At 41.2% G+C, this 24,695-nt stretch overlaps 1 protein-coding gene across 3 annotated transcripts in view; it reads right to left on the bottom strand.

Moving 5' to 3' along the window:
* The window catches only part of LOC136864954 (neuropilin-1a), a 458,189-nt gene that overhangs the window by 164,103 nt on the left and 269,391 nt on the right, over positions 1-24,695 (bottom strand). For all 3 annotated transcript variants that reach the window (XM_067142360.2, XM_067142361.2, XM_067142359.2), the window contains one exon: positions 15,775-15,901. In XM_067142360.2, coding sequence (XP_066998461.2) covers positions 15,775-15,901 — 127 coding nt within the window. The remainder of the gene's footprint in view (positions 1-15,774; positions 15,902-24,695) is intronic.

A 24,695-nucleotide genomic window follows, 5' to 3' on the forward strand; every position in this document is an offset into this window, starting at 1 on the left:
TTTTGAGTTTTTGAACTGTGTCACTTTTGATGTGTTTTTGTTTCGCTTGAAGTAAGAAGTGTGAACTTTCTCTTCTAGAGGACACTACTGAAGAATTACCATAGTGCAACCTAGTGCGAAATCAAAGAACTATTTTGTTGGAGAAATTTTTATTTCAAGAGTTTGTTCTTTGTTAAATTTCTTTCTGTCATGGTTTAAGTTGGCTGTATACCCCTCTTTTTCCCCTTATTTTGGATCTAGCCAATCCCGAATTTCTTTAATTAATTTTCCACCAATAATGTGTTTCTTCTTCCTCTATGTAGGGGTTTCTTTTCCCTAGCCAATAAAAACTTTGAGGGAGGGTGTTTTATTTCCCCTAACGCCTAGAATCTTCCGCGAGAGGATATAAACTGCTGATTTTGGGGTCTCCGGGCCACTTCTGTTCCATCTTTCAGTGTATTAAGTACATAGCAGGAGGCGGGAAGCGCCTCTTTCTTCTTCAGCCGTTCAACACCAGGTAATGGCCTATTAATAACTTCTTTTCTTGCTAGGTCGGCAGTTTAACACTCGCGGCGGGTTCGAAGCATTTCCATCATGTAACCTTTTCCTAAAATGTAATTACTCTTTTCATCTTTTTCTTGTAAAGCTACATATTGGGATAGAGAGTGCTAACCCTCTCGAGCTCCCACTCACATTTGTTTTGAGGTGAACTTATTTTCTCAAACTATTCTTCGTTTATGTAATGTAAAGTGTTCTTCTCTAAGTCACCTCTGTAGTATGGGATTAACCCTTGCGTTAGCGGCCCAGAGCCAGATTAGGTTTTAAAAAAAAAAAACAAAGTGTATTAGGAGTGCAAGATCGCCTCCTCTCAAATTGTTATTTTAGAGGTCATGTAATCAACCTTCTTTTCATGTAATAGACCTCTGTAGGTTGGGTATTTTACCCCTGTGAATACGTCCTTAGAGGACAGCTTGAAGGTAGAGTTTGGTGTGGCCTTTGAGAGGCTTAAATTTTAAGAGCGGATCGCTCTTTTGGAAAATGGAGTGTCATATGCCTCGTGGAGGCTTTTCTGTGTAATTCGGAGCCAGGGGCTCCTAGGGATGAATGGGGTTTTCTGCCCCTCTGTTAAAACTTGTGTTTGTGGTAAAACTGAGCTGATCGCAGAAGTCAGGGCGTGAAGCCCAAAACCTGTAAATATTGTATCTCCCCTTGTTTTGCTACATTGTACCTGCCATGTCTGTTATTGCTTTGTTTTTGAAAAGAAAATATAACCTAGTTAAATTTTAAATTACTTTTACATTAACTTTGATTCCGTAGTTTGAAACCCATTCACGCCCGCACCTTCTTACGCCTCTACCTACCGCTAAAACACGGTAACAATTATTATTATTATTATTTGATTTTTATCTTTTTATAGATATTATCGTCAGCCGTATCCACAACACAGAAAGGACTAGGGAGGTGGTTTGCTGTATTAATCGCAGAAAGGACTATATTTGCCGTATCTACATTCAACGCATACATTATTTAAATAAATGTTTGTATCTTTTTATTAATTAGGCGTTTTGTTTTTTAATCTGGAAATAGTATTTCAATTTTTTAGAGAAATTGAAAGGATAAAAATCTAGGCCGGATTTCAGGGTTAACAACAACAAGAAGACTAAGTGATCTTCCTATTAATCAACAATTTAAAGTTATCTCACTTCAGAGATCATCAACGAGATATGGTGACAGGATATTGTGCAACTTTAAGGTATTTCTACCTAATAGATTTAATACGTTAACTGATACAGAAATACAAAATATAAATCAAAGAACAATTGCCTTAACATACACTGACTGACAGAGCAAATGCAACACCAAGAATGAGTGGTCAGAACTTTATGCCAATTGCAGGGTAGACTGACGTCACTGAGGTATGCTCATGATGTGAAATGCGCCGCTGTGCTGCGCACGTAGCGAACGATAAATGGGACACGGCGTTGGCGAATGGCCCATTTCGTACCGTGATTTCTCAGCCGACAGTCATTGTAGAACGTGTTGTCGTGTGCCACAGGACACGTGTATAGCTAAGAATGCCAGGCCGCCGTCAACGGAGGCATTTCCAGCAGACAGACGACTTTACGAGTGGTATGGTGATCGGGCTGAGAAGGGCAGGTTGGTCGCTTCGTCAAATCGCAGCCGATACCCATAGGGATGTGTCCACGGTGCAGCGCCTGTGGCGAAGATGGTTGGCGCAGGGACATGTGGCACGTGTGAGGGGTCCAGGCGCAGCCCGAGTGACGTCAGCACGCGAGGATCGGCGCATCCGCCACCAAGCGGTGGCAGCCCCGCACGCCACGTCAACCGCCATTCTTCAGCATGTGCAAGACACCCTGGCTGTTCCAATATAGACCAGAACAATTTCCCGTCGATTGGTTGAAGGAGGCCTGCACTCCCGGCGTCCGCTCAGAAGGCTACCATTGACTCCACAGCATAGACGTGCACGCCTGGCATGGTGCCGGGCTAGAGCGACTTGGATGAGGGAATGGCGGAACGTCGTGTTCTCCGATGAGTCACGCTTCTGTTCTGTCAGTGATAGTCACCGCAGACGAGTGTGGCGTCGGCGTGGAGAAAGGTCAAATCCGGCAGTAACTGTGGAGCGCCCTACCGCTAGACAACGCGGCATCATGGTTTGGGGCGCTATTGCGTATGATTCCACGTCACCTCTAGTGCGTATTCAAGGCACGTTAAATGCCCACCGCTACGTGCAGCATGTGCTGCATGTGCTGCGGCCGGTGGCACTCCCGTACCTTCAGGGGCTGCCCAATGCTCTGTTTCAGCAGGATAATGCCCGCCCACACACTGCTCGCATCTCCCAACAGGCTCTACGAGGTGTACAGATGCTTCCGTGGCCAGCGTACTCTCCGGATCTCTCACCAATCGAACACGTGTGGGATCTCATTGGACGCCGTTTGCAAACTCTGCCCCAGCCTCGTACGGACGACCAACTGTGGCAAATGGTTGACAGAGAATGGAGAACCATCCCTCAGGACACCATCCGCACTCTTATTGACTCTGTACCTCGGCGTGTTTCTGCGTGCATCGCCGCTCGCGGTGGTCCTACATCCTACTGAGTCGATGCCGTGCGCATTGTGTAACCTGCATATCGGTTTGAAATAAACATCAATTATTCATCCGTGCCGTCTCTGTTTTTTCCCCAACTTTCATCCCTTTCGAACCACTCCTCCTTGGTGTTGCATTGTCACTGTCAGTCAGTGTATCATGGAATAGAAAACAACACATGTAATCTTAGTTTTGATGATATTTAACACACACATTTATTCTTTTTAATGTCATGTAACTAATTGGGAGACTATTCATGCATGTTTTTCATCGCGTATACTAAGCGGTATTATAAGAAATTCACTAAATATTTTAGATCCAAATTATTTTTTAATTATCTTGCTATAATGTCTTTCAAGGAAAGTCAATTCTTTGCTCACTACGCATACGCCTCACTTGCTTGTTCCTTCATTCTATTAAAGAAAATGCGGAAATTCATGAAACTTTTCACATTTAATCGAAAATGACAACATTGTTGTGTTCGAATAATATTCCAGAATGGTTTCGTAAACACATTGTTGACGAATTGCTTGCCAAATTTCAAAATTTTGAAGAGGGTGCAAGCAATGAAGCAGTCGAATGTATTTCGCATCTTCAGATTTATGTGTAAATTTGATCCGTTAAATTCAGGTAGACAATATATTGAACTTCCGCAAGCCATTGTACATAAAAAAAGGTGTTCTCAATATTCAGAATAAGGATGACTATTGCTTTCTATGGTGTATTGCGTTAAAACCAGCGACGCATAATCGTACAAAAACTTCACAGTATAAAGATATGTTTACTGAGTTGCAACAGACGTTAAAATTTTACGATGTTTCTTTCCCCGCAGACTTAACAAATATTTCCAAATTTGAGAAAAACAACCCCAATTTTTCATTTTCTGTGTACGGTGTCAACGGAGAGAGTATTGTTGGACCACTTTGTTCAGCTTCTTCTCGAAAAGAACACCATCTTCACCTTTTGTATGTTTGCAGTGAAAACACAAGCCACTAAGCTCTCAACATCCATCGCACTAAGAAAATAAGTTTATTTGTGACAGATTGTTGCAATACTTTACAACAGAAAGTTTGTTAGCTACACACTTAGGTGATTGTGCAGCACACCCGGCCGTAAAACTTGTTCTGCCAAATAGTGAAAATGCAGAAATGAAATTTGAGAATTATTGTCAACAGGAACCTGTTCCGTTTACTGTTTATGCCTTACAGCACCTTTTCATCGTTGTCAACCAGACTTGACTGGACCTTATGCTGATTATATACAAAAGCGCACTCCGTTTTCTATAGCATACAAAGTTGTTTGTTCATACGATTCATCTCTGTCATTTTTTAAGTTGTATCGAGAAGAAAAGTGTACTGAATGGTTGTTAAATGAATTACAAGAGTTAGCACATCGCGTTCATTTTCATATATCACAACCAGTTCCGATTGAAATGACATTGGATAATATGATTAAGCATGATGAAACCGATGAATGTCACATTCCCAGAGATGATAGATCACTGCCACCTGCACATCATTCATGCAACCTTTTATATCGTGTTCCTAAATTTATTCCTTGCTTTTTTCATAACTTGTCAGGCTACGACAGCCATTTAATCGTTAGTGAGTTCACACCAATTAAATTGCACAAAATTCGCTGTAATTGACCAAAATCATGAATGCTTCATTTCATTCTGTTATCGTGTAGGCGATATTAGCATTCGCTTCGTAGATTCCTATACATTTATGAACTTTTCCCTTGATACACTTGTAAATGGACTTTCAAGCGAAGACTTGAAATACATGCATGAGTGTTTTCCAGATCCTGAACAATTTAAACTGTGTATAAGGAAAGGTGTTCTTCCCTATGACTATATTCAAAACTTTCGAACATTAGAAGAAACAAAGTTACCTCCTCATTCTGCATTTACAAGTGTATTAAGTGAACGTGGTACGCCATCACTAAGCTCATCCTCATACGATAAGCATACGGTATCGATTTCAGATGAAGACTATTTGCATGCATGTAAGGTGTGTCAACTTTTCATACATAGACAATAGGTGAATATGCAGACTCACTTTTACTCTGTGATGTGTTTGAGAAGTTCCGTGAAATGTGTTTAACTATTCATGGATTAGACCCTTGCTATTACTACACGACACCCGGCCTTTCGTAGGATGCCATGTTAAAGAATACAGGTGTTAAATGTCGACATGCTTTTGATTTTTGAACGTGGAATTCACGGCGGTCTTGTTTCGCTTCTTAACAGGCATGCTATTGCAAATAATCCATATCTTAAGAATTATGATTCAGAGAAAGAAGATTTATATCTCATGTATTTCGATTTTAATAATCTGTATTGGTGGGAAATGCCACAGTCATTACCATGCAAAAAGTTTGTATGGCTAACGGAAACTGAAATTGAACATTTTGATATTTTTCAAGCAGCTAAAGATACTAATCGCGGATTCGTGTTAGAGGTTTCTCTTGCATACCCTTCTAATCTGCATCATTCTCATTCTTGCGTTCCTTTTTGCGTTGAAAGAATGATTCCGCCTAATAATACATCAAAGCATAATAAAGTGCTAGCTACACTTTTTCCGAAGAAGCGGTACGTTATCCACATACAATGTCTTGTTCAATGTCTGGAATACGGGTGACAATTAGAGTGTATTCACCATATTGCTGCGTTTAAGCAGGAAGCATGGCTTAAACCTTATATGGATTTACTTAATGAGCATCGTCAATGTGCTACAACAACATTTGAGAGTACGTTTTTTACACTCGTGAATAACGCTATCTATGGAGTAAGTATGGAAAATGTACGCAAACATCGCAACATTAATTTAATTAACCAATGGTATGGCTGGTATGGAGCACGCAAGTACATCTCAAAACCAAATTTTAAAGCCTATAATGCCATCGATGGCGACCTTATTTCTGTTGAAATGTAAAACTGGGATAGTTTATGCGAAGCCAATTTATCTGCGAATGGCCATATTTGATTTTTTAAAATAAAAAATGTATAATTTTCATTATGGATTTGCGAAGCAACAGTTTTTTAATCTTACACTTTTGTATATGGATACAGAGAGTTTTACTTATCATATTCGGAGTACAGACGTCTACGATGTCATGCGAAACCATTCTGAATACTTTGACACTTCTTCCTTTTCACCTTGTAATAAATTTCACATTAAGCGACAGAACAAGAAAGTCATACTGCTTATGAAAGGTGAATATAGCATGGATATTATGACAGAGTTTACTGGTTTAGCACAAAAAATGTATGCCTATGAGACTCAAAATTCATTATCTGTCAAGAAAGCAAAAGGCGTACATTCAAGCGTAGTTAGCCGTTTACATGTTCAACACTATCGCCATGTACTATCAACTAGAAATGCCGCTTTCTGTACGCAAAAAGAATCCAATCTCGAAGACATCATATTTATACCATTGAGCAAAATAAATGCTCATTATCTGCGTTTGATAATAAACGTGTATGGAATAGTGATTCCCTTGCAAGTGTACCGTGGTGGTACAGTAACATAATGGCTGTGCCATGTGTAAGGAGAGGAAATTACATTATTATGCAAGATGCACAAAATCACTAATGCTGAATGTTGTGAATATCAGTAATGATGATAATAATAAATAATGTAGAATTGGTATATTGTTTTACATTAGATTATCATTACACACCTATTCCTCTTCCTTTGTCCATCTATGTATTACCACATCCTCCTCCTGCATGTTTATCAAACGAAAAAATATGAATAGAAGTAAAAGTATTACCTTCTCCTTACCGCATCCTCCTCCTCCTCCTCCTACCACTTCCTCCTCTTCTTGGCTACGATCAGTCAAGATAACGTTAGGATAGTTTAATTAAATTCCACGTCTGCATATCAGAGGAGGAGGGGGAGGAAGCTGTCACATTTTCAAATTCTCTGGACAACGTAGTTGAGATAACAACAGTAAGGTTAGGATCTGAGAGTGTTGAGAATGGTAGCTTGTTTTAAAACTATGTTCTCTAAGATGTTAGTATGTCGAGAAGGGCAGCTTGTCTTCAGATGGAGGTATGTCGAGAAGGGCAGCTTGTCTTCAGATGGAGGTATGCCGAGAAGGGCAGCTTGTCTTCAGATGGAGGTATGCCGAGAAGGGCAGCTTGTCTTCAGACGGAGGTATGCCGAGAAGGGCAGCTTGTCTTCAGATGGAGGTATGCCGAGAAGGGCAGCTTGTCTTCAGATGGAGGTATGCCGAGAAGGGCAGCTTGTCTTCAGATGGAGGTATGCCGAGAAGGGCAGCTTGTCTTCAGATGGAGGTATGCCGAGAAGGGCAGCTTGTCTTCAGATGGAGGTATGCCGAGAAGGGCAGCTTGTCTTCAGATGGAGGTATGCCGAGAAGGGCAGCTTGCTTTAAAACAATCACCTCTAAGATGGAGGTATGCCGAGAAGGGCAGCTTACCTGTGGTTAGGACCCTGGCTATGTCCTCAAATTTCGTGCCGAGGTTATGTCCCGTCAAGATAAATTAAAATTCCGCGCCACTTCGTGCATAAGGTGGTAACAGTGAGGTTAGGGTATGTCAAGGTGCCAGCACTGACGTTAGCCATGTTCACTTGTTTAAACTCCGTGGCAAAGCAAGTGCACGTGGTTACAAAGTGACAGCTGTCAAGAAGCGCATGGATTTTAAATTCCGTCCCTCTAGATAGCAGCAGTGAGGTTAGGGTCTCTCAAGATGACAGCACAGAGGATAGCCACGTTCACTTGTTTAAAATTCTGTGCCCACGTGGTTAGGACCTGTCAGCTGTCAAAAAGCACGTACATTTTAAATTCCGCGCCCTCTACGTGGTTAAGATGGCAACAGTGAGGTTAGACTCTGTTAAGATTGTAGCACTGAGATTAGCCCACATTCACTTGTTAAAAATCCTGCACCCACGTGGTTAGAACCTGGCAGGTGTCAAAAGCTCGTGGTTTTTAAATTCCTCGCCACCACGTGCATAAGGTGGCAGCAATGAAGATCAGCCTCGTCAAGATTGTAGCACTGAAGTCAGCCACGTTCACTTGTTTAAAATTCCACGTCCACGTGGTTAAAGATGGCAGCTGTCATGTTGACATCTGTCAAAATGCACGTAGAGTTTAAATTCCGCGCCACTACGTGCATACGGTGGCAGCATTGGGGCTTAGCCCCGTCAAGATGGCAGTAGTGAGGTCAGCGATGCTCTGTTGTCCTCAAAAGAGAGGTTAGAGCCCGTCAAAATGACAGCTGTCAAGAAAGCACGTGGAATTAAAATTCCGCCCCCTACGTGAAAAATGTGGCAGCAGTGAGGTTTAGCGCCATCTAGATGCCAGCAGTGAGGTTAGCTATGTTCTGTAGTCCTCAAAAGTGAGATGAAGGTCCGTCAAGATGACACCTGTCACCTTGACAGCTGTGAAAAAGCACGTGGCTTTGTTTACAAACAAGAGCACATACTCGTGACGTCATGGTCACGTGGTCATGGCGTTATAGGTTCAATGACCTTGGTCGGGGTCAATGTCCTCGTGTGCTGACGCAGCAGAAGAAATTATGACGCTTGTATCCAGAATCCCCAGTTCAACTCTACTCACCGTTCCCACTCATGATCAACGGTATGGTAATACCATTGCAAAATCTGTGGAGAGCCTTTGGGTCATTATAAATGAAGCGTAAGATTGGAATGAAGAAATAACTGATACGCGCCGGAAAGTACACGCTTCGATTTAACCACTCCAAATTCTCCAGTCCCTTCTTCCACACAGTACGAAACTAAGATCAATTTAGACGCTCGTATTACTGATATTCAAATATTGCGATGTTGTATTAGTGACGCTGCCGAAGAACAAACAAAGAAATTACTGAAAGCTATGAAATCTTGTTTCCGCTTTATTTTTTACATTTAAGTACCGTATACCATTCATACCGAACCCTTTTATGTGGCACTCGGCTTATTAAGGCTTAAGCAAATGAGATATTTACACATTATTACACTCACCTTCCAACGTTTAAAATAACAAACCCCGAAGTATCTTACCTCAGATGTTACCTACCCCTCCTCCACTCATTAGCAATGCATTCGATCCAATTCCTCCCTTACTACACTAAAAAATCGTACATCCGTTACAACCGTCCATTCAAAGTGCCTAGTGCCAGGATATGGAATACTCTCACGTTCAGAGTTACAAATTCCACGACATTAGCCTGTTTTAAAATATCTTGGCGGGATTTCTTCCTTACTGCGTAGCAAGGTTGTATGAATGCACGGTTGAATGTGAGAATGAAACACGTAGTTCTTTATCATATAAATTCATACTTGTATTAAGATGCACTATGGCACGTAGATCATTAGTTGCCCCCCCCCCGTATCTAGAACTAAATGTCATTACATGTTATAACTTGTTTGTATTTAAATTATTGTTACAAGCAACATTATTACCCACTGTCATATAGTTACTAACAGAATGTTGTTAATCGTCGCCATAAGACCTATCTGTGTTGGTGCGACGTAAAGCCCCTAACAAAAAAAAATTTTAAAAAAATGTTGTTACAGGGACCACATGAGTAATGTATTCCTTGACATACACTTCGCTGATGGGAGAAGGATTGGTGACGAAATGTTATGACTTCTTTGGAGATTGTTTTTTTCGGAAGTAGACAATAATAGATAGTAGCCTTCGCCTGTAAAATATAAAATAAATGATAAGTGTTGTGGTATTCTAGTTCCTACAATTTGGAAACACAGACGTGATACAAGACAAAGCCAGGATAAGATAATAAATAACCCGTCATGGTAGTCGGTAAGGTAAGCGTGAAACTTCGTCCATTATGAGCCGAGAAAAATGAAATAGGGTTATCACAAGTTGAAACTAAATTTATGATCTCGTGAATCGCTCGGAAGTTAACAATCTCTAAATATCTCCCGGCACAATTAGATCAAATAATTGCGGAAATAGATGGGATTTAGTTACTCCCAAAAAGTAAAATAAGAATAGAGTGCAGCAAAGAAAAGATAGAGGAATATTTTGCGAGAGTGATGAGCTCGTGGTCAGTGAGGCACGTGAGTGTGAGTTCTCGGCCAGAGAGGGAATTGCTAGTGAGGTCATATTCAGTGAGAGACTGGAGAGTGAGATCTTAGTCAATGAGGCACTAGAGAGTGAGTTCTTTGTCAGTGAGGCACCTGAGAGTGAACTCTTAGTCAGAGAGGCAATTGCTAGTGAGCACTTGTCAGTGAGGCACTTGAGAGTGAGCTCTCAGTCAGTGAGGCAATTGCTAGTGAGCACTTGTCAGTGAGGCACTTGAGAGTGAGCTCTTGGTCAGAGACGCAATTGCCAGTGAGCTCTTGTTCAGTGAAGTACTTGAGAGTGAACTCTTGGTCAGTGGGGCACTCGAGAGTGAGCTCTTGGTCAGTGAGGCACTTGAGAGTGAGCTCTTGGTCAGTGGGGCACTCGAGAGTGAGCTCTTGGTCAGTGAGGCACTTGAGAGTGAGCTCTTGGTCAGTGGGGCACTTGAGAGTGAGCTCTTGGTCAGTGAGGCACTTGAGAGTGAGCTCTTGGTCAGAGACGCAATTGCCAGTGAGCTCTTGTTCAGTGAAGTACTTGAGAGTGAGCTCTTGGTCAGTGGGGCACTCGAGAGTGAGCTCTTGTTCAGTGAGGCACTTGAGAGTGAGCTCCTGGTCAGTGGGGCACTTGAGAGTGAGCTCTTGGTCAGTGAGGCACTTGAGAGTGAGCTCTTGTTCAGTGAAGTACTTGAGAGTGAGCTCTTGGTCAGTGGGGCACTTGGGAGTGAGCTCTTGGTCAGTGAGGCACTTGAGAGTGAGCTCTTGGTCAGTGGGGCACTCGAGAGTGAGCTCTTGGTCAGTGAGGCACTTGAGAGTGAGCTCTTGGTCAGTGAGGCAATTGCCAGTGAGCTCTTGTTCAGTGGGGCACTTGAGAGTGAGCTCTTGGTCAGTGAGGCACTTGAGAGTGAGCTCTTGGTCAGTGAGGCACTTGAGAGTGAGCTCTTGGTCAGTGGGGCACTCGAGAGTGAGCTCTTGGTCAGTGAGGCACTTGAGAGTGAGCTCTTGGTCAGTGGGGCACTTGAGAGTGAGCTCTTGGTCAGTGGGGCACTTGAGAGTGAGCTCTTGGTCAGTGGGGCACTTGAGAGTGAGCTCTTGGTCAGTGGGGCACTTGAGAGTGAGCTCTTGGTCAGTGAGGCACTTGAGAGTGAGCTCTTTGTCAGTGAGGCACTGGAGAGTGAGCTCTTGGTCAGTGGGGCACTCGAGAGTGAGCTCTTGGTCAGTGGGGCACTTGAGAGTGAGCTCTTGGTCAGTGGGGCACTTGAGAGTGAGCTCTTGGTCAGTGGGGCACTTGAGAGTGAGCTCTTGGTCAGTGAGGCACTTGAGAGTGAGCTCTTTGTCAGTGAGGCACTTGAGAGTGAGCTCTTGGTCAGTGGGGCACTCGAGAGTGAGCTCTTGGTCAGTGAGGCACTTGAGAGTGAGCTCTTGGTCAGTGGGGCACTTGAGAGTGAGCTCTTGTTCAGTGGGGCACTTGAGAGTGAGCTCTTGGTCAGTGAGGCACTCGAGAGTGAGCTCTTGTTCAGTGGGGCACTTGAGAGTGAGCTCTTGGTCAGTGGGGCACTCGAGAGTGAGCTCTTGGTCAGTGAGGCACTCGAGAGTGAGCTCTTGGTCAGTGAGGCACTTGAGAGTGAGCTCTTGGTCAGTGGGGCACTCGAGAGTGAGCTCTTGGTCAGTGAGGCACTCGAGAGTGAGCTCTTGGTCAGTGAGGCACTTGAGAGTGAGCTCTTGGTCAGTGGGGCACTCGAGAGTGAGCTCTTGGTCAGTGAGGCACTTGAGAGTGAGCTCTTGGTCAGTGGGGCACTTGAGAGTGAGCTCTTTGTCAGTGAGGCACTTGAGAGTGAGCTCTTGGTCAGTGAGGCAATTGCCAGTGAGCTCTTGTTCAGTGGGGCACTTGAGAGTGAGCTCTTGGTCAGTGGGGCACTTGAGAGTGAGCTCTTGGTCAGTGGGGCACTTGAGAGTGAGCTCTTGTTCAGTGAGGCACTTGAGAGTGAGCTCTTGTTCAGTGAGGCACTTGAGAGTGAGCTGTTGGTCAGAGATGCAATTGCCAGTGAGCTGTTGTTCAGTGAGGCTGTTGAGAGTGAGCTCTTAGTGAGGCACTGGAAAGTGACCTCTTGGCCAGAAAGGGAATTGCTAGTGAGCTCTTGTCAGTGAGGCACTTGAGAGTGAGCTCTTGGACAGAGATGCAATTGCCAGTGAGCTGTTGTTCAGTGAAGTACTTGAGAGTGAACTCTTAGTCAGAGAGGCAATTGCTAGTGAGCTCTTGTCAGTGAGGCACTTGAGAGTGAGCTCTTGGACAGAGATGCAATTGCCAGTGAGCTGTTGTTCAGTGAAGTACTTGAGAGTGAGCTCTTGGTCAGAGATGCAATTGCTAGTTAGCTCTTGTTCAGTGAGGCACTTGACAGTGAGCTCTTTATCAGAGATGCAATTGCTAGTGAGATCTTGTTGTGTGAGGCACTTGAGAGTGAGCTCGTGGTCAAAGAGGAAATGTCTAGTGAGATCTTGTTCAGTGAGGCACTTGAGAGGGAGCTCTCAGTGTGTGAAGCATTGGAGAGTGAGCTGTTCGTCAGTGAAGTACTTGAGAGTGAGCTCTTAGTCAGAGAGGCAATTTCTAGTGAGCTTTTGTTCAGCGAAGCACTTGAGAGTTAGCTCCTGGTCAGAGAGGCAATTGCTAGTGAGCTCTTGTTCAGTGAGGCACTTGAGAGTGAGCTCTTGGTCAGAAATGCAATTGTGAGTGGGCTGTTGGTCTGTAAGGGACTTGAGAGTGAGCTCTTGGTCAGTGGGGCACTTGAGAGTGATATGTTGGTCTGTGAGGCACTAAGGAGTGAGCTGTTGATCTGTGAGGCACATAGGCACATGAGAGTCAGTGGGGCACTTGGGAGTGAGCTGTTAGTGTGTGATACACTAGAGAGTGACCTGTTGGTCAGTGGGGTTCTGGAGAGTGCGCTGTTGTTTTGTGAGGTAATTGGCAGTAAGCTATTGGCCAGAGGGGCACTTGGGAGTGAGCTGTTGGTCTGTGAGTCACTTGAGAATGAGGTCTTGTTCAGTGAGGAACTTGACAATGAGTTCCTGTTCAATGAGTCGCATGAGAGTGAGATGCTGGCCAGTGGGGAACTTGAGAGTGAGCTGTTCATACGTGAGGCACTTGAGAGTGAGCTGTTGGTCAGTGGGGTACTTGAGAGTGAGCTGTTGGTCTGTGAGGCACTTGAGAGTGAACTGCTTGTCAGTGGGGCACTTGAGAGTGAGCTGTTGGTCAGTGGGGCACTTGAGAGTGAGTTCTTGTTCAGTGAGGCACTTGACAGTGATCACTTATACAGTGAGGCACTTAAGAGTGAGATGTTGGTCAGTGGAGCAGTTGACAGTGAGCTGTTGTTCAGTGAGGCACTTGAGTGTGAGCTGTTGGTCAGTGAGCTCTTGTTCTTCGAGGCCCTTTAGAGTGAGCGTTTGGTAAGTGAGGCACATGAGGGAGCTGTTAGTCGGCGATCTCTTGGTTATTGGGGCACTTGAGAGTGAGCTCCGGGTGTGTGCGGCAATTGAGTGTTAGCTGTTGGAATGTGAGGAACTTTAGATTGAGCTGTTGGTCTGTGAGCGACTTGAGATTGATCTGTTGGTCTGTGAGGTACTAAAGAGTGAGCTGTTGATCTGTGAGGCACATAGACACATGAGAATGAACTGTAAGTCAGAGGAGCACATGAGAGTGAACTGTTAGTGTGTGATACACTTGAGAGTGACCTGTTGGTCAGTGGGTTTCTTGAGAGTGCGCTGTTGGTCTCTGAGGTACTTGAGAGTGAGCTGTTGTCAGTGAGCTGTTGGTCAGTGAGGCACTTGAGTGTTAGCTGTTGGTCTTTGAGTCCCTGAAAGGTATACTATTTGTCGGTGACGCACTTGGCAGTGAGCTCTCGTTCAGTGAGGCACTTGAGATTGAACTGTTGGTCAGCGGGGCACTGAAGAATAATTTCGTGGTCATTGAGGCACTTGAGAGTATGTTCTTGGTCGGTGACGCACTCGGCAGTGAGCTCTTGTTCAGTGAAGCACTTGATAGTGAGGTCTTGTTCACTGAGGCACCGGAGAGTGAGCTCTTTTACAGTGGGGCACTTGGCAGGGTGCTCTTCTTCAGTGAGGCACTTGAGTGTGAGCTCATGATCAGTGAGGTACTTGGTTGTGAGCTCTTATTCAGTGAAGCACTTGAGTGTATGTTCTTGGTCGGTGATGCACTTTATATGAGCTATTATGCTGTGACACGCTCTAAAATATCTGTCAATCACCTCCTGTCACTGCCCATAAAGTTGCGTCGCATATATCCCCATCTGCTTGACCTGCAAACATTAAAACGTAGAGCTACTCTCGTTATTTAGAACCAAAACAAGTGGCACTGTAATACTGGTACCGTATGTGTACCATCACGCGTCATTTATTTCGTAATATTGCTGAAGTTTATTGAACGTGTTGTTGAACAGAGTTTGCTGCATGCATACAAAAATTACGTTACCTTCTCCCGTAATTCGGGAATATTTGTAGATCGGTCTTCTATCTTGAAAACTGCGGGCGTAAAATCCCGGGAGCATGAAGGAGTACGTTTACTGAAGGGTTAAGTAAAGACTCCGCGGTTGGGGTTCGAGTTCTATCCTCCTACATCCATTATCGTTGGTGGGGGAGGTGTGGATAAGATTCTGGCGCGACAAGAACGGAGCAAATCTCTCTCGATGGGGTATTGATGAGGTCACTAGTCTACCTGCTCCACTGTCTTCTTTTCTTTCTGTACATTGTCCTCGACGAAATACTGGGTCTATATTTCATGATGGACACGGCGCACCAAAACGTATCCTGCGCACTTTGTAGTGCTTAATTATGCACCCTGTTGTCCCCTTTCGTAGAGACGAGGCTGACCCCGTATGGCGGAAGATGTCAACGACAGCAACATAGTCCTGTTATTAATATATTACAATTAACTAATATTAAATAAATATTAACATTCAAAGAGCTCGTCAGTACTATTTATGAATTATCTGTGATGTTGATCAAAAGAATGTCCCGCACCGAAGAAATCTTAAGATAAGGTGAAAATTGCACGCCTAATTAATATTTAAAAACCACGGTCCATTCAGACGTCCCACTCCGTATGACTTCGTTTGTTTTGAGAACGATGATCCCAGAAATCATCACAACCCTGATTACGCATAACGTTATTGCAAACTATTTTTTACACTGAAGAAAGTCTTGGTTGCTAGTAAAATGTATACAGCAGATGAGCCACGCTCGCCTCAAGCCTGGGATCATAGACTATACTCCACGCAGATATGTTGGAGGAGCCAACTAAGGGTACTTGATCTTAGTCGTGTAAAATATTATTCATCAAATCACAAACGACAAGGACAGTGCAATATTCAAAAGTGGTGAATATTGTAGCGTCAGGGATATAGACAAGCAGTTTCTATAAAGTAAGAGGTACAGATGGACGCGAGGGAGCAAGTGACACCTCGTACTGCTTCCCATTTGGAAACAATAATAGCTCTTCAAACATTCAGCAGTTAACAATTTTGATTTCGAGTTCTGAGTCAGTCACCTCAGAAGACCTTCACGTTCTTATATGTATACGCAAATAGATATCCTCATTCGATGACAATAATGACTTGAGCTCACTTACTTGTTTGAATGAAGAATTCTGTTGGAGGTACGGTGATGATCTCGCAGTCATCTCCACTGGAGAGCTTCACGTCGTCTATTGCGATATCACTGGCGTAACTACGACCTCTGATGCCTTCTATGACTATCTGCGGACATAAAGATAAAACATAGCACTCCCAGTATTTCGGTGTTCAACCAAAATCGCACGTTCTACAAAACTCCCACTGATAGAGTAACATGGAAGTAATTACAAACAGACGGTCAAATACACACATCAAGAGAAGATTGGCATTGTCACAGTAAAAAAGTCTTATTTAACTTAATCTTAAATAAATGTTAACATTCAAACAACACATCAGTACTATTTATGAATTATCTGTGATGTTGGTCCAAACAATGTACCACATCGAAGAAAACCTTAAGAAGGGGATAAATGCACGCTTAATTAATATGTAGAAACAGTGTTGATTCCTTGTTTGAATGCTAAGTCTTATTGAGAGCACAACTCTGTAAGTGCCATTGGGAACCTGAAGTTGAACAGCTCGCAGCTCCTGTATTTCAAAACGGCGTGTTGAACTCGGATCCCAAGATCGCGGGTAGGAATCCGGCAAAAGTAGGATATCTGGCACTCCTCCGGCATGCAAAGGATTTTTTCTGAGACAATTGGTGTCCACTTTATAACATTGACTAAAACATAGCCATAGACAGAGATCTGTTTCTTTGCCACCTGGTAGGGTTAAAAGAACATCAGACAATTTGAGATATCGCTTGTGATAGTCCACAAGGTAATGTACGTTATAATTTGATGTAAGGCCAGTGATATAACACAAGGTAATGTACACCATAACTTGATGTAAGCCTGTGACGACACACATGGTTATGTACATCATAACTTGATGACAAACTTGTGACCATACACAAGGTAATGTACATCATAACTTGATGTCAAGCTTGTGACCATACACAAGGTAATGTACATCATAACTTGATGTCAAGCTTGTGACCATACACAAGGTTATGTACATCATAACTTGATGACAAACTTGTGACCATACACAAGGTAATGTACATCATAACTTGATGTCAAGCTTGTGACCATACACAAGGTAATGTACATCATAACTTGATGACAAACTTGTGACCATACACAAGGTAATGTACATCATAACTGGATGACAAACTTGTGACCATACACAAGGTAATGTACATCATAACTTGATGTCAAGCTTTTGACCATACACAAGGTAATGTACATCATAACTTGATGACAAACTCGTGACCATACACAAGGTAATTTACATCATAACTTGATGTCAAGCTTGTGACCATACACAAGGTAATGTACATCATAACTTGATGACAAACTTGTGACCATACACAAGGTAATGTACATCATAACTTGATGTCAAGCTTGTGACCATACACAAGGTAATGTACATCACAACTTGATGTCAAGCTTGTGACCATACACAAGGTTATGTACATCATAACTTGATGTCAAGCTTGTGACCATACACAAGGTAATGTACATCATAACTTGATGTCAAGCTTGTGACCATACACAAGGTAATGTACATCATAACTTGATGACAAACTTGTGACCATACACAAGGTAATGTACATCATAACTTGATGTCAAGCTTGTGACCATACACAAGGTAATGTACATCATAACTGGATGACAAACTTGTGACCATACACAAGGTAATGTACATCATAACTTGATGTCAAGCTTTTGACCATACACAAGGTAATGTACATCATAACTTGATGACAAACTCGTGACCATACACAAGGTAATGTACATCATAACTTGATGACAAACTTGTGACCATAAACAAGGTAATGTACATCATAACTTGATGTCAAGCTTGTGACCATACAGAAGGTAATGTACATCATAACTTGATGTCAAGCTTGTGACCATACACAAGGTAATGCACATCATTACTTGATGTCAATCTTGTGGCCATACACGACGTAATGTACATCATAACTTGATGTAAATCTAGTGATCGTACACAAGGTAATGTACATGAAAACTTGATGTCAATTTTGTGACCATACACAACGCAATTTGATGTAAGGCCAGTGATATAACACAAGGTAATGTACACCATAACTTGATGTAAGCCTGTGACGACACACATGGTTATGTACATCATAACTTGATAACAAACTTGTGACCATACACAAGGTAATGTACATCATAACTTGATGACAAACTTGTGACCATACACAAGGTAATGTACATCATAACTTATGTCAAGCTTGTGACCATACACAAGGTAATGTACATCATAACTTGATGACAAACTGGTGACCATACACAAGGTAATGTACATCATAACTTGATGTCAAACTTGTGACCATACACAAGGTAATGTACATCATAACTTGATGTCAAGCTTGTGACCATACACAAGGTAATGTACATCATAACTTGATGACAAACTTGTGACCATACACAAGGTACTGTACATCATAACTGATGTGAAGCTTGTGACCATACACAAGGTAATGTACATCATAACTTGATGTCAAGCTTGTGACCATACACAAGGTAATGTACATCATAACTTGATGACAAACTTGTGACCATACACAAGGTACTGTACATCATAACTGATGTGAAGCTTGTGACCATACACAAGGTAATGTATATCATAACTTGATGTCAAGCTAGTTATCGTACACAAGGTTATGCACATCATAACTTGATGACAAACTTGTGACCATACACAAGGTAATGTACATCATAACTTGATGACAAACTTGTGACCATACACAAGGTAATGTACATCATAACTTGATGTCAAGCTTGTGACCATACACAAGGTCATGTACATCATAACTTGATGTCAAGCTTGTGACCATACACAAGGTAATGTACATCATAACTTGATGACAAACTTGTGACCATACACAAGGTAATGTACATCATAACTTGATGTCAAGCTTGTGACCATACACAAGGTAATGTACATCATAATTTGATGTCAAGCTTGTGACCATACACAAGATTATGTACATCGTAACTTGATGTCAAGCTTGTGACCATCCACAAGGTAATGTACATCATAATTTGATGTCAAGCTTGTGACCATACACAAGGTAATGCACATCATTACTTGATGTCAATCTTGTGGCCATACACGACGTAATGTACATCATAACGTGATATAAATCTAGTGATCGTACACAAGGTAATGTACATGAAAACTTGATGTCAATTTTGTGACCATACACAACGCAATTCACATCACAGCTTGATGTCAAACTTGTTACAATACACAAGGTAATGCACATCATTTCTTGATGAGCAGCTAGTGATCATACACAAGGTAATGTCTATCATAACCTGATGTCAAGGTACGTTCGTACACAAGTTAATGTATATCATAACTTAATGTCAAGGTTGTTGGCATACACAAGGAAACGTTCATAATTACTTGTCAATCTTGTGACCATACACAAGGTTATGCACATCATGATGTGATGTCAAGATTGTGAACATACGCAAGGTAATGCATATCATACCTTGATCTCCAGCTAGTGACCATACACAAGGGAATATACATCCAACTTGAAGTCAAGCTAGTGACCATACACAAGGTAACGTACACCATACCTTGACGTCAACCTAGTGATCATGCACTAGATAATGTACATCATAACTTGATGTGAATCTAGTGACCATACACAAGGTAATGTACGTCATAACGTGATGTCAATCTAGTGACCATACACAAGGTAATGTACATCATAACTTGATGTGAATCTAGTGACCATACACAAGGTAATGTACGTCATAACTTGATGTCAAGCTTGTACCAATTCACAAAGTAATGTACGTCATAACTTGATGTCAGTCTAGTGATCATACAGAACATATTTTTACATCATAACTTGATAACAAGTTCTGACCCCACACAAGGTAATGTACATCTTAAATTGATGTCAAGCTAGTGCTGGTACACAATTTATTGTACATCATAACTTGAGTCCATATAGTGACCATGCACAAAGTCATGTGCATGATAACCTTATTGTCAAATTTTGAGCATAAACAATCTAATGTTCAAAATAACTATATGTCAATCTTGTGATTGTACACAAGGTAATGGACATCTTAATTTGATGTCAAGCTAGTGCTGGTACACAATTTATTGTACATCATAACTTGATGTCCATATAGTGACCATGCACAAAGTCATGTGCATGATAACCTTATTGTCAAATTTTGAGCATAAATAATCTAATGTTCAAATAACTATATGTCAATCTTGTGATTGTACACAAGGTATTGTACATCATTAATTGATAACAATCTCGTGAGCATACACAACGTAATGCACATCACAACATGATGTCAAGCTATTTGCCATACACACGGTAATGCACATCATTACTTGATGAGCAGCTAGTGGCCGTACACAAGGTAATTCACATCATACCTTGATGTCAAGCCTGTGATCGTACACAAGTTAATGTTCATCATAACGTGATGTCAAATTAATAACTTGATAACATGACCATACACTAGGTAATGTCCATCATAAATTGATGTCAAAATTATGGCCATACACGAGTTAATGTACATCAAAACTTGTTGTAAAACTACTGACCATTCATTAGGTAATGTACATCACAACTTGATGTCGAGGTAGTGACCATACACAAGGTAATGCTCATCATAACTGATGTCAGGCTCGTGGCCATACACATGGCATTGTACATCATAACTTTATATGAAGCTTAAGATCATACACAAGGTAATGTCCATCATAAGTTGATGCCAATCTAGTGGTCGTATACAAAGTATTGTACACCATAACTTGATGTCAAGCTCGTGGCCATACACATGGCATTGTGCATCATAACTTTATTTGAACTTATGATATACACAAGGTAATGTACATCATAACTTGATGTCAATCTAGTGACAATACACAAGGTAATGTACATCATATGTTGATGTCAATCTAGTGACAATACACATGGTAATGTACATCATAACTTGATGTCAATCTAGTGACAATACACAAGGTAATGTACATCATATGTTGATGTCAATCCAGTGACAATACACTAGGTAATGTACATCATATGTTGATGTCAATCTAGTGACAATACACGAGGTAATGTACATCATAACTTGATGTCAATCTAGTGACAATACACAAGGTAATGTACATCATATGTTGATGTCAATCTAGTGACAATACACAAGGTCATGTATATCATAACTTGATGTCAATCTAGTGACAATACACAAGGTAATGTACATCATATGTTGATGTCAATCTAGTGACAATACACTAGGTAAGGTACATCATATGTTGATGTCAATCTAGTGACCATACACAAGGTAATGTACATCATAACTTGATGTCAATCTAGTGACAATACACCAGGTAATGTACATCATAACTTGATGTCAATCTAGTGACTATACACAAGGTAATGTACATCATAACTTGATGTCAATCTAGTGACAATACACAAGGTAATGTACGTCATAACTTGATGTCAAGCTACTGATCGTACACAATGTATTGTGCATCATAAACTTATGTAAAGATTATGGCCATACAAAATATAATGTACATCGTAACTTGATGTCGAACAAGTGATCGTACACGAGGTATTGTACATCATAATTTGAAGTCAATCTTGTGACCTTACACAAGATAATGTACATCATAACTTGATGCCGAGCTAGTGACCATACACAAGGTAATGTACATCATTTCTTGGTGTCATGCTGGTGACCATACACAAGGTAAGGTACATCATAACTTGATGTCAAGCTTGTGACCATACACAAGGTAATATACATCATAACTTGATGCCGAGCTAGTGATCTTACACAGGGTAATGTACATCATTTCTTGGTGTCATGCTGGTGACCATACACAAGCTAATGAAAATCATAACTAATGTCAAGCTAGTGACCATACACAATGTAATGTACATCATAACTAATGTCAAGCTAGTGACCATACACAAGGTAATGTACATCATAACTGCTGTCAATCTAGTGAACATACACAAAGTAATGTACATCATAACTTGATATTAAGGTAGAGATCGTACACAAGGTTTTGTACATCATAGCTTGATTCTAGTATTGGCCATACCCAAAGTAACGTTCATCATAACTTGATGTTAAGCTAGTGATCGTACACAAGATTATGTACATCATAACTTGATGTCAAAATGTGGCCATACACAAGGTTATGTACATCATAACTTGTTGTTAAACTTGTGACCATGCACAAGGTACGGTACATCATTACTTGATATGGCGCTAGTGATCGTAACAAGGAAATGCACATCATAACTTGATGACAAACAAGTGACCATACTCTAGGTAATGTACATCATGACATGATGTTAAACTAGTGACCATACACTAGGTAATGTATCATTAGTTCATGTCAAATTAGTGACAATACACAAGGTAATAAAACATCATGACTTGATGTAAAACTTATGATTGTAAGCAAGGTAATGTACGTCTTAACGTGATGTCGAGCTTGTGGTCACACACAAGGTATTGTTCACCATTACTTGATGGCATGATTGTGGCCATTCACAAGATAATGTACATCATAACTTAATGTCATTCTAGTGATCGTCCACCACTTAATGTACATCACAAATTGACGTTATATTTGTGGCCGTACACAAGATAATATACATCATAACTTAATGTCAATCTTGTGACCATACACAAGGTAATGTACGTCATAAATTGATGTTAAGTTTGTAGGTATACACAAGGTAATGTACATCATTACTTGATGTCAAGCTAGTGGCCATACACAAGGTAATGTACATTATAACTTCATCTCAAGCTAGTGATCGTACACAAGGTAATATTCACCATAAATTGATGTCAACCTTGTGACCATACACAACGTAATGTACATTATAATTTGAAGTCAATCTTGTGACCTCACACAAGATCATGCACATCATTACTTGATGTCAAGATTGTTACCATACACAAGATAATGTACTTCATATCATGATGTCAAGTTCCTGGCCATACACAAAATAACGTACTTCATAACTTGATGTCAAGCTAGTGATCGTACACAAGGCAATGTGCATCATAACTTTATATCTTGGTAACTTGACCACACACTAGGTAATATCCATCATTACTTGATATGAAACTTGTGACCATACACAAAGTAATGTACAACATAACTTGATGTAAATCTAGTGACCATACGTAAGGTAATGTACATCATAACTTGATGTCAATCCAGTGCCCATACAGAAGTTAATGTACATCATAACTTGATGTAAATCTTGTGACCATACGTAAGGTAATGTACATCACAACGTGATGTCGAGCTAGAGACCATACATAAAGTAATGTACATCATAACCTGATGTCAATCTAGTGACAATACACAAGGTAATGTGCATCATAACTTGATGTCAAGCTCGGAGCCATACACGTGGCATTGTTCATCAATACTTTATATGAATCTTATGATCATACACAAGGTAATGTACGTCATAAATTGATGTCAAGTTTGTGGCTATACACAAGGTAATGTACATCATTACTTGATGTCAAGCTTGTGACCATACACAATGTAACGCACATCATTTCTGAATGTCAAGCTGGTGACCATACACAAGCTAATGTACATCAGAAGTGATGTCATGCTAGTGATCTTACACAAGGCATTGCACACCTTAACTTGATAACTAGGTCGTGACCATATACAGGGTAATGTAAGGCCCCGTACACACCGAGCGCGCTTCGCATAGTGTGTCGCGTGTAGCGTGAAATGCTATGCATAGCGCAGGGCGTACTTGCTGTTCACACCGAAAACTCTACGCCGTGCTCTCAGCTTGGTTTTGCGCGAGGCGTTTTAGGGTGTTCATGAACTAATGCCGTTATCCAAGTACACTAGAAACAGTTTACTGATTCATATCAGTTACCTAAAGTTGAAAATCAGAAAAATGAATCGAAAGTGGGTTCATGAATTTAATGAAGAAGTCTTACTTTCGGAGAATTCCATCGTTTGTACAAAGATGCAACACTTTATCGCGATACATTTTATGATTACTTAAGAATGACAAAAATACCTTTGAACTTCCAAACCCTGCAACTGAAATGTGGCGACAAGTAGCAGAGAAGTATTGGGAGAAATTCAATTTTCCCAATTGTCTAGGAGCACCGGGCAGCAAATACGTGGAAATTAAATTTCCGGCTAAATCACGCTTTTGATATAATAATTATAAATAGTATTTTACAATACACTATTTATCATCGTAACAAAAGTGGAGTAAATGTGTCACAAATATAATTCATAAACATAAATATTCAATTACAAGCCCACTACTAGCCTGCAGAGTGATATTTTCCATGTTACCACCCTCCATTAGCAAAATGATGAAACGATATGACAGAGTGTGGGAGATTCTATGCACTTTGTCACAAAATTTCCGGCTGCATGGCTAAAAGGTTACCGTACTGGCCTTTGGTCACAGGAGTCCCGGGTTCGATTCCCGGCAGAGACGGGAACTGTAATCATAATTAGTAAATTCAATTGGCACGGGGGCTGGGTGTAAGTGTGTATGCACAATAATTTCATCCTCATTACGACGCAGGTCACCTAAGGGTGTCAATTCAAAAGACCTGCACCTGGCAAGGCGAACTTCTCCTCGGACACTTCCGGCACTAAAATCTATACGCAATTTCATCCTGTCACAATTTTAAGCCGAGTGTAGCAGTAGAAGTAATATTACCGTATATGTTTACTGTAGGAATGCAATAAAACTATTGTAGATACTTAAGTCCACTTATTTTGCCAAATAGTTACATTTTTATAGTTTTTGTGTCTTGGGTTTCATAATTCTTCTCTTTGAAACTGCCACGGCTGTAGAATGTATTGGAAGTGGAGAGTG

This window comes from Anabrus simplex, chromosome 2 (genome assembly GCF_040414725.1).
Source record: "Anabrus simplex isolate iqAnaSimp1 chromosome 2, ASM4041472v1, whole genome shotgun sequence".
NCBI classification, from domain to species: domain Eukaryota; kingdom Metazoa; phylum Arthropoda; class Insecta; order Orthoptera; family Tettigoniidae; genus Anabrus; species Anabrus simplex.